At 44.9% G+C, this 15,390-nt stretch overlaps 1 protein-coding gene across 3 annotated transcripts in view; it reads left to right on the top strand.

The window, feature by feature from the left end:
- Positions 1–1,346: 1,346 nt before the first annotated feature.
- Positions 1,347–15,390, top strand: part of PRKD2 (protein kinase D2) — a 124,786-nt gene continuing 110,742 nt past the window's right edge. Inside the window, exon 1 of one of the 3 annotated variants that reach the window (XM_033955879.1) lies at positions 1,347–1,574. In XM_033955879.1, coding sequence (XP_033811770.1) covers positions 1,479–1,574 — 96 coding nt within the window. In that variant the 5' untranslated portion in view covers positions 1,347–1,478. Of the gene's footprint in view, positions 1,602–8,414; positions 8,914–15,390 lie in introns of those variants that run through there. The other 2 variants (XM_033955878.1, XM_033955877.1) reach the window with 2 other exon arrangements.

Raw genomic sequence — 15,390 nt, 5'->3', positions numbered from 1 at the left:
AGAAGGAACCTCCCCTCTCCTCTCATTCATTTCTTCAACTTAATTTTGAATCTTACCCTTACTCCAGCACCTACCATGTTTCTCTGAAAATAAGACACTATCTTATATTGATTTTGGGCCCAAAAAAGGCACTAGGTCTTATTTACAGGGATGTCTTATTTTTTTTCATGTACAATGATCATCTCTCCCTTCCTCTCCTCCACCCCAATTCTTCCTATTTCCTTTCCTCCCCTCACCCATCCCCTTGTGTATCTTTCTATCCCTCCCTTCCATCCCTTGTGCAGCAGAACCCTTGCAGCTTCTATCCCTCCCTTCCTCCCATCCGAACCATAAATATTTGTTATTGTATTGTATTGAGTAGAACTGTGTATATAAAATCATAATTTGCCTTGAAGCTTGACGATAGTGTGGAATATAAATAATAAATAAATAAAGTAATTTACTATGGGGTCCTTTTACTAAGGTGCGCTAGCCATTTTAGCACATGCTAAATATTATCAAGTGCTAAACGCTAACATGTCCATTATAGTCTATGGACGCGTTAGCATTTAGCGCATGTTAAAACAGCTAGCGCAGGGCTGCCCAAGTCCGGTCCTCGAGATCTACTGGCAAGCCAGGTTTTCAGGATATCCACAATCAACATGCATGAGAGAGATTTGCATACCAAGAAGGCAGTGTAGGCAAATTTCTCTCATGCATATTCATTGTGGATATCCTGAAAACCTGGCCTGTCAGTAGATCTCGAGGACCGGACTTGGGCACCCCTGAGCTAGCGCATCTTAGTAAAAGGACCCCTATGTGCAAGATCAGACAATTATGTGAAGGGGGAATTCTGAACAAATTCTACACTATACAGCTGCACAAAATTCCCTTTAGAGTATTTCTGAAGGGAGAGGGAAAAGGAGGTTAGTCTCCTGTCTTACAGTAGCTGATGAAAGGAGGATAAGGCAGCAACTTTCAAGCCTGTGAGACCAACCCAGCACCAGTGCTGGCTTACTCCCAAGAAAAGGCAGCATTAGGAACTTACGGTATCTTACCAAAAGAGCTGACCAGGTCAGTAACCATAGTCAGGAGTTAGCTGGCTACTCCCCAGGCAGTGAAGCTGAGCAAGTCAGGGACTGGTTACCTAGTCACGCACAAAGGAGACCTCAGGAAAGGTTTATTTCTGAACCAAGAAGGTTTACTGCTTTTGAAGAGAAGCCTGTTATTTTGAGACAGTCCCTTAAAAAGTAGTATGGAGGAAGCCAGGCTCCTCAGAGAATCAATTCCCCTCCTCCGCTCCAGGTGCAGCAGGCGTGGCTCTTCCAAGCATAAAATGCAGGGCTTGGAACAGCTAGAGGAGGAGCTGGGGGAGGAGCAAAAGAAGTAGGTGAAATAGCCTCAGGAGCTGGGGGAGGAGCAAGAGAAGCAGCAGAAGGAGCTAGTGGAAAGGACGAAGGGAGCAAAGCAGTGCCTTGCTGAGCCATGGTTGGGCCAAGATGTTGACATGTTTGAGGAGGGACTGGCTTTTACCACAAATCTCCAAGGAACCACCAGATTGGGAAGCCATGAATACCACCTGTGGGCCAGAGGAGGTCAGTTACCTTCCTGAAGTTATGGAGGTGGGTCCCTGAAAGGTTAAACGTTTGAACTGTTCTGGATTGGGGTTTTTTTCCCCCTCCTTTGCCTGTTTTGTTTAAATTGGGGTTGGGAAGCTGAAGCTTCTACAGGAGAAAGCAAGAAGCTGGTTTTTGGGGAGTTTTGGTTTTTATGGTTTTTCCTTATCAGTATGGGAAGTTTTCTTTCACTGCATTTCTTTTGGCTTTGAGGTTTTTTATTCTTACTGCTCAGTTGGCAGTAAGTGTAGCCAGGTGTAGGCTATTAGGGAATGTATACCTGGGGAAGAGGTTTCCAGAGCCAAGGAAGTCAGACCCAAAGGATTGGCATTTATTTTGGGTTTTTATTATTATTATTATTTTTAATAAATGCTAATGTGTAAACTTTCTCTCATTTGTGCAAGCCAGACCGCACTTACAACTCCAACCAGGAAGAAAAGGAACAACCTTCCTTTCTTGGAAGTACTTACCGGCATAAAGCAATTTCAGGACCTAATTAAAACCTATGAGACCACCTGCAGCGCAAGCCATTGCAAACAGCTACAACTCAGTGGTGCAGTTTATGGTGTATCTTCTTTCTGTTTGGCATTGCATGTTCTCTGCAAAGTTTTCTTTTTGATTTTCATGAAAACTGGTGTGGATTGCCTTTGTGATTTACAATTGCCAGCCTGACTATTTTGCTTTAAGCCCAGTGAAAGGTCTAAATAAAGACTACTTTTTCTTTTCACTACTTGTTTTGTGTGGTGGTGATTTTGGGCTAATACAGCCAGCCTACTGGGTGGTCCTGGGCAAGCTCCTGGGCCAGTGCTTACTCCTATGGGTTACCCTAGTCGCCAGGGATCCGAAGCTAGTCCCCACCAGCGCTCTCTGCTGTCCTGACTAGAGGCCTGGTGGGTGACACCTGCTTCCAATGTCACCAGCAACTTTTCTCTGATCCAAAGTCCACTGGAAGAAGAGGACCATGCAGAACGTCCCTATACTGCTTCTACTTTTCAATGGTTGAGGCAGTTTCTAAGGATTTCAACTGAGGTGAGAAGAAAGGAGAAATGAAGAAGAGACCCAACTTACTTAATCCAAGAGTCCATAGTTAGAGAAGAGATTGGAATGAGAAAGTTTCAAGCAAATGGGGGTATTGTATACCATAAGAACATAAGAAGCGCCATCTCCGGATCAGACCTTCGGTCCATCTAGTCCGGTGATCCGCACACGCGGAGGCCCTGCCAGGTATACACCTGGCTTACCCCTATAGCCAACCATATCTCTATATGCCTCTCTCAAGGAGATATGCATCTAGTTTGCCCTTGAAGCCTAGGACTGTCGATTCTGCAATAATCTCCCCTGGGAGAGTATTCCAGATGTCAACCACTCTCTGTGTGAAGCAGAACTTCCTGATATTAGTCCTGAACTTGCCCCCCCTTAGCTTAATTTTATGTCCTCTTGTCCGTGTCAAATTGGACAATGTAAATAATCTTCTCTGCTCTATTTTGTCGATTCCTTTCAGTATTTTGAAGGTCTCGATCATATCCCCACGCAGTCTCCTTTTCTCAAGGGAGAACAATCCCAGTGTTTTAAGTCGATCCTCATATTCCAGTTTCTCCATACCCTTCACTAGTTTAGTTGCTCGCCTCTGCACCCTCTCCAGCAGTTTTATATCCTTCTTTAGGTAGGGAGACCAATGTTGGACGCAGTATTCCAAGTGGGGTCTGACCATTGCCCTATAAAGCGGCATTATAACTTTCTCCGATCTACTTGAGATTCCTTTCTTTATCATGCCCAACATTCTATTTGCCTTATTTGCCGCTGCCGCGCATTGTGCCGACGGCTTCAGGGTCCTATCTATCAGTACACCCAGATCCCTTTCTTGTTCACTTTTTCCCAGAGTTGCACCTGACATTCTGTACTCGTATTCCTTATTTTTACTGCCTAAATGCATTACCTTGCATTTCTCCACATTGAACTTCATCTGCCATTTCTCCGCCCAGTTTTCTAACCGACACAAATCGCTCTGGAGTTCCTCACTGTCCTCCTGCGATCTGATTTCCCGGCAGAGTTTTGTGTCGTCTGCAAACTTGATGATCTCACTGGATGTTCCGTTTTCCAGGTCATTGATATAAATATTAAAAAGGATCGGCCCAAGTACCGAGCCCTGGGGTACACCACTAGTCACTTTCTCCCAGTCGGAGAACTTCCCATTTATGCCCACTCTCTGCTTCCTATTTTCCAGCCATTTGCCTATCCATCTTTGTATATCTCCCTCTATGCCATGGCTTTGTAGTTTCCTGAGAAGTCTTTCATGTGGAACTTTGTCAAATGCTTTCTGGAAGTCCAAGTATATTATGTCCACCGGCTTTCCACTATCAATTTGCTTGTTCACGGTCTCAAAGAATTGGAGTAAATTCGTCAAACACGATTTCCCTTTCCTGAATCCATGTTGACTGGGTCTCATCAAGTCGTGTGTGTCCAAGTGCTGAACTATGCTATCCTTGATCAGTGATTCAATCATCTTGCCGGGGACAGACGTAAGACTCACAGGTCTATAGTTGCCCGGTTCTCCTCTCGATCCTTTTTTGAAGATTGGCGTGATGTTCGCTTTCCTCCAGTCGTCTGGTATCTGACCAGTTCTGATTGACAGGTTTGCAAGTTTTTGCAATAACTCTCCGATTTCAACCTTCAATTCCTTCAAGACTCTCGGGTGAATTTCATCCGGTCCAGGGGATTTGTCACTTTTAAGTTTGTCGATCTGGTAGTATATCTGATCTAAGTTCACTTCAACTGTGGTGAGGCTGTCCTCTATTTCTCCTGTAAACAATTTCTCCGCTTCAGGTATTGTTGAGGTGTCCTCCTTCGTAAAGACGGACGCAAAGAAGGAATTTAGTTTGTCTGCGATTTGTTTATCTTCCTTGATGTACCCTTTTCTTCCCTTGTCGTCCAGGGGTCCCACTGCCTCTTTTGCAGGTTTTTTCCCTTTCACGTATCTAAAGAAGGGCTTGAAGTTTTTAGCCTCCCGGGCTATTTTTTCCTCATAGTCCTGTTTTGCATCCCTCACCTCCTTGTGACATTTCTTCTGTTTATCTTTATGTTTGTTCCAGGCTTCGGTTGTCTTCGTGCATTTCCATTTTTTTAAAGAGTCCTTCTTTTCTTTTATGGCTTCCTTCACCTGTATGGTAAGCCATGCCGGTTCTCCTTTGCCTTTAGTTCTCCGATCTTTGGAAATCCTAGGAATGTAGAGATCTTGTGCTTCTGCAATAGTATTTTTCAATAGGCACCATGCCTGATCGACTGTTTCAAGTTTGTCCACCATCTTCTCGAGTCGTTTTGTTACCATGGCTCTCATGCAATCGTATTTACCCTTTTTAAAGTTTAAGGTGGTGGTTAAGGTTTTGGTATGTTTCCCTTTCCCGATGTCAAGTTTAAAGTTGATTACATTGTGATCACTCGTTCCCAGTGGAACCATGACTTCTACTTCTGTTATCGGTCCGGTGAGACCATTTAGGACCAAGTCCAAGGTGGTGTCTCCTCTTGTCGGCTCTTTTACCATTTGCTCCAGGAAGCAATCCCCTAGCACCTCCAGGAACTTGGCCTCCTTGCCGCAGTTGGAGGCTCCTAGTTTCCAGTCTATTCCTGGGAAATTGAAGTCTCCCAATATAACTACATTGCCTGTCTTGCATACTTGTTTGATTTCCTCCATCATTTCTGAGTCAGTGACCTCCGCCTGTCTTGGGGGACGATAGTAAAGGCCAATTTTTGTATCTGCACCATTGTGACCAGGAAGTTTGATCCAGAGGGACTCCAGCTTCTCTTTCCTGTCTGTTGTAATCATTCCAACAGAATCTATTCCTTCCTTAACATATAGGGCAATACCTCCACCTTTCTGCCCTTCTCGATCCCTTCTGGGGAGTCCATGAACCAAAAGGACTGAAAGAAGTGTTTGTAACATCCTTTACTTACTGAATATGATATGACTCTGAGAAATTCTGGTCAGCAAAAGCTTGACTTGAAGAAATGTTATACGGTAATAAATATTTGTTGTTTTGAAATAATGCAACCATGTCTAAAGTGCCTCCATTCATACCTGGGCTTCTGATGAGGAGAAAACACACAAGGTTTTGCTGATATTTCTGGGATTGGGTAGAAGTAAATTCTTTAATGCCAATATATAGAAGATGGGAAGTCCTTACGAGATGCAATCATAGCCCAGGAAAATCTTGTAGAAAGATACATAGATACCAACAATTATTTAAAGTGTGTTATATTTGTTGTATACAAGCCCCAGAAGGTTGATCTTTGGTATAACACAAGCTTTAAGAAGAGCACCACCAGTAAATATCTTGTTGTCCTTTCCTTTCCCTTCCTGATAATTCCTAACATTCTATTTGCTTTCTTAACCACTGCTGTATACTGAGCTGAGGGTTTCAATGTATCCTCAACAATGACACCAGGGCAGTAATTCCTAACATGGAACCCTGCTAGATTTCAGTCCTCTCTCCCACATGCATTGCTTTACACTTGCTCACATTAAACATCATCTGCCATTTTGAAGTCCAGTCTCTGAAGGTCCTCTTGCAATTTTTCACAATCCTCTTGTGATTTAATAACTGTCATCAGCAAATTTTATTATCTCATGAGTTATTCCCATCTCTAGATCATTGATAAATATGTTAAAAAAAAAAAAAGCAGCTCTTTCAGCACGGACCCCTGGGGAACTTCACTACTTACCCTTCTCAGCTGAGAATACTGACCATTTAATCTTACTCTGTTTTATATCTTTTAACCAATTCTTAATCCATAATAGGACATTTACCTCTCATGCCTTTCTATTTTCCTCAGGAGTCTTATGAGGTACTTTGTCAAATGCCTTTTGAAAAGCCAGATACATAAAATACTGACCGGCTTACCTTTATCCACAGGTAGATTGGTAAGGCAACACCTCCCTTAACTAAATCCATGTTAGCTTTGTCTCATTAATCCATGCTCTGTCATTTTTGTCTTTATAATACCAAAACACATAATTCAGCTGATAGCCTATAAGAAAATCAAGAAGCTGCAGTGAGAACTGAATACCACAACACTGATTGGTTGAAAAATAAAACATGGCATCAAGCAAGGATGCATCTTGTCACTTTATCCGTTCAACCTGTGCGGTGAAACCCATCTTCAGAAAAGCAAGTTTGGAAGAAGAGTGTTGGTTGCCAAAATCTAAACAAGCTACGCTATGTAGATGATACAACGCTCATCACTAGCAGCAAAGACATGCTGTAGCTACTGAGAAAAGTAAAAATTGGAAAGTCGTAACATGGGATTAGAACTGAACATAAACAAGATGAGGATCATGAACAAGGAAAATGATGATTTTGAGCTTGAAGGCGATAGAATAGAAGTTGTAAAGGATTTCAATCTCCTGGGCTCTTTTGTAAACAAAGAAGCAACTAGCAGGAAGGAAATACTCCACAGAATAGCACTTGGTCTTCAATTAAGACTCAAGACAAGTATTCAAAGGCAAGGAGGTAACACTCCAAACGAAGATCAGACTTCACACACTCATTTTCTCAGTGGTCGGTTACGGATGTGAAAGCTGAACACCATAGAAACGAGACAGAAAGAAGATTGACTCATTTGAGTTTTGGTGCTGGAGAAGGATTTTAGGTATGCCCTGGACTGCCAGAAGAACAAATCAATTCCGGAAGAGATCAAACCAGGTATGTCATTCGAAGCCTAAATGATGAAGTTAAGACTGTCTTATTTTGGTCACACCATCAGAAGAGAGAAATCACTGGAGAAGGACATCGTGTTTGGGAAGATCGAAGAGGGTGACCTGAAATCAGATGGTTGGACGCATTGAAAACAACCAGGGGCTGATGCTGGAGGACCTTTCTGGACTAGCACAAAACCGATTTCTTTTTAGATCTGCAATTCATCAAGGTGCTAGGACTCGAGCATGAGTTGATGGCACTTAAGAACAAAAATACTAGTCTGTCATTTTACCTGGCACCAACTACAGGCTTGTCAGCGTATAATTTTCCAAATTGCATCTGGAACCCTTAACAAAAAAAACCAACAACTGGCATTAGGCAGAGCCACCCTCCAGTCTTCCAGTGTTGGAATGCAGCAGTTTTCAGCATGTTCTGGTGTATTGTTAAGATGTACAATAATGTAGTTCTGCTGGTCCTAGTCAGGGTCAGTAAAGTACCCTTCTGTGCAGTAGTGTTAAGTGCCTATGAAGTAGTTATGTATTAAGCACAGTGTCATAAATTTTGATGACCAAACTTGAACAGATTTGGAGGTGGGGAAAGGAATAAGTAGGGGAAAAAAATTCCTCGGGAGGTGAGAATGAAAGCCTAATGTTACTGGATATTTGGGTTTATGGTTTTAAATGTAGCTGATGATATATTCCTTATCCTAGCGTTTGGGTGTTAGAGTTGCCAGTACCCCTTGGTGATTATGAAGGCAACAATGTTGGTCCACTTTTCCAGTGCTCAGTTGTAGTACATAGCTGCGCTCCCTGATGGATGTTTATTTTCACATTCATAGACTTTTTTTAATTTGGAAAGTCTAAAATAGTAGCTGAGCAACAGTCTTCGGTCTCTCTAGTGTCTGGGTGTAGTGGTGTCAGCCTTCCATGGTGACTGAGGGTTGTAATGGTGTCAGATCCCGCTACCTTCAGGGTGCAGTTGTTAGTAGTGGTCCCTGGTTGTTAGGATACGGTGTTTTTTTTTTAGTTCTAGTGGCAGGGTGAAGTAGTTAGCAGTACTATGTCTGGTTGAGAAGCATTAGTTCCCTTATTAATGAGGAGCTCTCCCCGGTGACTGTGGTGCGAGTAGTTTGGGGTTCAGTAGCTAGTAGCGCTCCCTGGCGGTCGGGTTGCAGCAGTGAGAGCTCGGGCGGAGTTGCGGTGACGTCACGGGGCGGCGCGCGCCGCACTTCCTCTTGCTCTCGCCTCCGCTGGGACTCCGGTGAGAAACGCGCTGGACCGGGAGTGAAGGGAAGCGGTAGCGCGCGCTGCGGGGCGACCGGGACGAGCCCTGCGAAGTTCGCACCGGTCCCGGGCTTACTTTTGCGCACTTTGCCGCAGCCTCTGCAAAGTTTTTTTGTTTTTGGTGTTGGTGGCTGAAGCTCTATGTGAGGTCGGCGGGGCCTCGGCGACATGAACCCCGCTTCGGCGGCGGCGGCCCCCGGGGGCCCCCTGGAGCCCGGCCCTGGGCCCTGTCAGGGCGTCTCCTTCACCATCCAGATCGGCCTGAGCCGGGAGTTCGTGCTGCTGCCTCAGAGTTCCGAGCTGGCCCATGTCAAGCAGCTGGCCTGCTCCATCGTGGACCAGAAGGTATCGGCCCCCACCTCCTGCCCCCTGGCCCCCCGGAGCACAGGCTCGCTGCCTCCCTTCCCTCGCCTTCCCGGAGGGCTCTGCTCCTTCCCATGTTGGCTGTAGTGGATTGAAACTTTTTTTAAAGTTGTGGCACTTGCATCTGTTGTTAGTCCTGAGAGAAAGGAAAAAAAAAAAGGGGGGGGGGGGCGGCGTGAACGCTTCATCAACGCTTCTTTTGGGGGGGGAGGGGGGTCTGTTTATGCAGCGCATAGCGTTATCCTGATTTGGGGAGGGGGGGTGAACTCTTGTCAGATGATGCAGGAGGTGAGAGAGTTGGTTCGGCCCTGCCTTAATCTTCTAAATCTGAAGGGGGGGGGGAGCATAATTCAGTTAGAAACCTGGGGATTGTAGGCAGGGGTACTACGGACACCAGTTGCACTAAGGCAGCCCCCAGCTCGCCTGAATGGGCTGCTTTAGCTCAGGGGAGGGACTCTGTCCCCTCCCCCCCCCACTCTACCCTTAGACTCCCCAGGAGGGCTATGTACAGTCTGGGGCTCGCTCTGATCCCATCGGAACCTGACGGCCGGGCTCGAGATGGGGTGAGGTTCAGGAGGCTCCTGGAGAAATCATTATTAGGACCCAGGAAAGCGAAAGTGGAGTGAAAGGGAAGCACAGCGGGGTCTGGATTAAGCTTCCTAGCCATTCTGTTCTCTTGTCAGTTTAGTTTTTCGCTGTTAGGAGGAGTGGAAATTCGTTTGGATTGGGGAGCCAGACAAATCGATCTCCCCTCCTGTCCCACAAGCTCTCTCTAGTTGCTAGTGTGCAGGACAAAAAGTTGTTTGGGCCGTGCCCCATCCTGTTCCACTGCCTATGAGTTGTGTTACTATTTTGTAAGTACTGTAATTTCTTTCCTTTTTTTTTTTCTGTTTTAGCCACGTCTTTGGCAAACACATGTAAAATAGTCATGCCAATAAAGTAATCTGAATCTAATTGAAAAGGAAAAAAAAGTTGTTCCCTGATGGGCAAAGCAGCCCACTTTCCCTAACGTTAACCCTGGGTTACAAGATTCTACCTGTGATTCTGGAGTGATTCCTGATGTTAGAAGTTCTGACCTTTCTCTAGTTCGGTTTTATGGGGGGAAAAAAAAAAGCTGAATTTTCTGTAGCCATGTGGCTACTGATTCTTCAGAATTTGGAAGCAAATTATCAATTTCTTGGAATTCTTTCCCTTCAAGCTTTATATCCCTTGGAGGTTCTATAATCTGGGAACCTCCAAAGATTCCTGCCACTGTAATCTAGGGGCCACAAGAAGGTTGTAGCAGCAGGAAATTTGGGATGCTTATTGAGGGTTGGCATCATCATCTGATGATCTGAGGTTCTCCATCCTATGGTTCACATCCTTAAAAGGAAAATGCATGGGATCTTTTGCCTTAATATTGAATGAAAGTAGATCGAAAACTCACTTCCTGCCCTAGTTCTCCTAAAGATGTACATTTTAATTTTTGCTCCCCTCAGAAGACACCAAACACTTATAATGTTAAGTATTAAGAATTTTTGCACCACCCCACGTTGGTCTTGAGAAAGGGCTGTACCCTAATATCCTAGTTAGCTTTTTTAGTTATAAAGGAAATTTTTGGGGTAGGAACCCCCTCCCCCCCAGCAGTAATAGAATTGTTATGGCACAGCAATAACATTGTAGAAAGTGCATCCATCAAGGGACAATTCTATTATAGGCCTATATCCAAAGCTATTGCAAATGAATTATTTTAAAATACCATAATACTTTGGTTTAATGTGAGAGAGAGCAGTGGTTTTCATCTCAGTCCTCTGGAAATGCCTGGCCAGTTGGGTTTCCAGGATATCTACAATGAATATGCATGAGAGAAGTTTGGATGCAATGGAGCAGTGGTCTCAAACTCAAACCCTTTGCAGGGCCACATTTTGGATTTGTAGGTACTTGGAGGGCCTCAGAAAACAATAATTAATGTCTTACTAAAGAAATGACAATTGTGCATGAGGTAAAACTCTATAGTTTACAAATCTTCCCTTTTGGCTAAGTCTTAATAATAATATTGTCATTTAAAGCTAAAGAGACATATAATCAAGAAACTGTTTTATTTTACTTTTGTGATTATGATAACCATACCGAGGGCCTCAAAATAGTACCTGACGGCTGCATGTGGACCCCGGGCCGCAAGTTTGAGACCACTGCAATGGAGGAAGTGTAAGCTAATACATCTCGTGTATATGTATTGTGGATATCCTGAAAACCCAACTGGCCAAGTAGTCCCTGGGGACTGAGTTGAAAACCATTCATTTTTTTTAGAGGGCAGTTTTATGTAAGATGCGCCTTAATTTAGGCTTGTTTTGATGTGTAAATGCAGAATAGGTGCCACTTATTTGCATCCTTTCCCAAAGTGCTAGTCTGTAAACTTGCATGTAAATGGCATAACGTGAAATTGAAAAGGCAGTGCAAATGTGGGAGGAGCATGGGCAGGATGCGGGTGTGCCATCCATCAACATCTTATATGATGCTATTAGATGTGTGCATTGACAGATCTAGGTGCACCCTCCTACACTTGCCATTGATTTGGCATGAGTGGGTGCGCCTTTCTGCTACTATTCTGTAATGGTATTAGGGTACGCGTGATGCTGTTAGAAAATTGGTGCTCCATTGGAGTGTCAGTTAACAGAATTACCTGCCTTAGCAATTAACTTAGTTTCCTTCTTGATCTAGAACCAAAACAAAGGTATTACACACCTTTCGGCCTTCTTAATTCACTTTTAGCCTTCAGTGCCCCCTGCCAGGGTTTTCATAATTGAACTAAAAAAATTGTGATAACCTCAACTCCATACTCTCCAAACTAGCCCTGAAAAGCACATCATAGGGATAATTTTATAAAATATTTTATGCATTAACTTTTTTATCTACAGAAAATGGCCGCTATGACATTGTATGTGGGTTTACATGCATAAAAAGTAGATGCATCATCTGGAGTATTGCGTTCAATTCTGGTTTCCTTATCTCAAGAAAGATATAGTGGTTCTGGAAAAGGTTCAAAGAAGAGCGACCAAGATGGTAAAGGGGATGGAACTCCTCTTGTACGAGGAAAGACTAAAACAGTTGGGGCTCTTCAGCTTGGAAAAGAGACAGCTGAGGGGAGATATGATTGAAGTCTACAAAATCCTGAGTGGAGCAGAACGGGTACAAGTGGATCAATTTTTCACTCCGTCAAAAATTACAAAGACTAGGGGACACTCAATGAAGTTACAGGGAAATACTTTTAAAACCAATTGGAGGAAATTTTTTTTCACTCAGAGAATAGTTAAGCTCTGGAATGCGTTGCCAGAGGATGTGGTAAGGCGGATAGCGTAGCTGATTTTAAGAAAGGTTTGGACAAGTTCCTGGAGGAAAAGTCCATAGTCTGTTATTGAGAAAGACAAGGGGGAAGCCACTGCTTGCCCTGTATCGTTAGCATGGCATTTTGCTACAGCTTGGGTTTTGGCCAGGTACTAGTGACCTGGGTTGGCCACCTAGTGAACGGGGTACTGGGCTTGATGGACCATTGGTCTGACCCAGTAAGGCTATTCTTATGTTCGTACTTATTATACAGTCTGCATTTAAGAGTATCTTGATGTGTGGTTTGAGTTAAAGGTGAGCAGAGTGGTGAAGTGTGCATTCAAACACAGAGTACATACCGCCAGTTTTAGTTGTGTGCCTGTGTTGCATCTGTAAAATAGGTGCATTTTTGAACATTTCACACAGGTAGCCTTTTAGAAAATTAACCCCAGTGAGGCCAGTTTCCAAAACCATTACCTGGATAACAGGGCTCTATGAAAATTGCATACCCTATTTGTGGTAAAAATGTGTTGGTAGTTTGATGCAGCTGTCAGGAGGACATGTGCTTAGCAGCTGTTCATTGCTGCCCCCTCCAGAAACTTGTCTCCTAGGCAACTGCCTAATCTGTTGAATGGTTAAGCCAGCCTGGTCCTGTCAAAAGACTCAGGTGCCATATCTGAATGGTCTAGATTCTCCATTGTGCTTGTACTTGTACAGCAATTCCCATCCCCCAATAGCTTGCATTGTAAGTGGGTATGTGAAATATAAGAGAGTGACTTGGCCTGAAGTAACACACAGTATCGGTGACAGAATCGTGGATTAGAACTGAAGCTGGGGAGATAAAATAACTTGTTGGAATTGACCGTCATTTTCAGCAGCATGAGAGTGAGAAGCACCATACTCACCTTAGTGCTTCTGCTCCGCCTGTTCTCATTCTGAAGCCTGCAGAGTTGATATCTACTTTGAAAATGTTCCTCTGAGAAACATCTATGCTCAGAACAGCATGAGGTGATGTGGCTTATGCCATGTGTGTATGATGCCACTTGTGACGTCACAACCAATATGGACAAATGAGCTCCGACACAAATAACGTTTGGGATGAGGTGACTCTCAGTGGCTTGAGAGCCAACAACTTGCATATTTCCTTTGTACTTTTAAAAGGAAACACGAAGCATATGAAGCATAAAAACATGATGGCAAATGGCCCATCCAGTCTGCCCATTTGCAGTAACTATTATTTCTTCCTCTCTCTAAGGAAAAAATCATTTTGACATTTGCCATTTTTCTTTTTATATTTAACCCACTGTCAACTAGGTGTATGCCTTGCATGCTGACATGTATTGGAGTATACCTGTGCCGGGAAGTAGGGGGCAAGTTGTCTGACTGGAAGTCAGCAGTGGCTCTTGGGTCAAAGAAGTGGCAGCTTGCTGCTCTGCCACATTCACTTGTGTATGCCTTTCTGTAAGTTGGAACTTGTACTAATTTGGATTCCTAGAGGGATTGCTCAGTATATCATTAACTCCTTAGATGTGTGTGTGTGTGTGGCTTGTTGGTGTTTATGTTAATATAAGCTTGCCTATGTATATATTATGATTATTTGCAAGTATTTATTTTTTAATTTGATTACATGTCTTTACAAAAATGCCTGCTTGAGTTAAAACAATAAAAATATGCATGCATCCCCACTCTTCTTTTATACAACTATGGGCTAGATTCACTAAGCAAACAGATCGTGTACCGATCGGTTTGTGACCCCTTTGCGACCCGATTTCCCTCCGACCCGATTCACTAACGTGTTTAGCAATCCCACCCCAATCCATGCATGCAAATTTGGGAGGGCAGCGATTCACTAAGCTTTTTCCCCTACACACTGACTGGCTGGCCAATCAAGAACAAACGACTGATAAGGAACAGTCGCTTGTGTAAAAAACTGCTCTGCCCCGACTCTTCTCTCTCTGGCTCCTCCGACTCTCCTGCTCTCTGCCGCCCTTCCCCGCAGTGGGAGCCTATGGTTTTAAAGTGGGGCTGCACTGCGGGGAAGGGTGGCAGAGAGCAGGAGAGTCCAAAATTGCCCACCCACTGGCCCGCCACCCCCCCCCCCCCCCGGTACATAAAAGTTGGGAGCAGGAGAGGTGCTCAGTCCCTCCTGCTCCGTAGGCCTTCCTCCTGCCCCCGACATGGCACGGCTCACCCACTCACCCTGGACCAACCCAACGAGCCCACCCTAGGTCGGGCCGGCCAGACCCACCCCCCTCCCCATACCTTGAAAAATCATTGGGAACAGGAGGGGTGCCCGGTCCTTTCTGCTCCTTAGGTCTCCGTGATATCTTTGGGAGCAGGAAGAAGCGCAAAGTCCTCCTCTGCCGGGTCGCTTCGCAATACCGGCCTTAGGCCATGCCCCGGTGCATCATCTGATGCACAGGGAGGGGCCTAAGGTCCTGATTGGCTGAGTTTATGGTCAATCAGGGACTTCCTTAGACTCCTCCGTAAGGAAGTCCCTGATTGGCTGAGGCGCCACAGGCCTCTCCCAAGGGAGGAGCCTGAGGTGTCGCAGCCAATCAGGGCCTTAGACTCCTCCCTGTGCATCAGATGATGCATCAGGGCGTGGCCTAAGGCCGGTATTGTGAAGCAGCCCTGCAGAGAAGCAGGAGGACTTTGCGCTTTCTCCTACTCCCGAAGATATCACGGAGGCCTAAGGAACAGGAGGGACCAGGCACCCCTCCTGCACCCAACGACTTTTCAAGGTATGGGGAGGGGGTGGGTCCGGCCGGCCCGACCAAGGGTGGGCCCATCAGGGTGCGGTGAGCTGGTGGGGGAAATAGTAGAGATGGCAGGAGGGAGTAGGAACCCTCCTGCCATAAATTTAAAAGCGGGGTTGATTTTTTTCATTCGGGGAGGGAGAGGGGAAGGGGCACTTGTTGGGAGAGGGAGGGAGGTTTAATTTTTTTAAAAATCGGGCTGATATTTTGCAGTCGATTTGGGGGCGTGCTTCTGATTGCCACCATTTGTATGCACCATTTGGTGAATCGGTCGGCCTGCCTCCAATCGCACATGGATCGGAGGGTTAGTGAATCTAGCCTTATAAATTTAAGGTTGGTGGGTGGTGCGTAGAGGTTGAAGAGTGTTTGCTTGAATACTAATGCTGTGAGTGTAGTT

The sequence above is a fragment of the Geotrypetes seraphini genome, chromosome 8 (assembly GCF_902459505.1).
Source record: "Geotrypetes seraphini chromosome 8, aGeoSer1.1, whole genome shotgun sequence".
Lineage (NCBI taxonomy): Eukaryota > Metazoa > Chordata > Amphibia > Gymnophiona > Dermophiidae > Geotrypetes > Geotrypetes seraphini.
The sequence above is the reverse complement of the archived record's forward strand: the minus strand, read 5'-3'. Positions and strand labels throughout refer to the sequence as shown.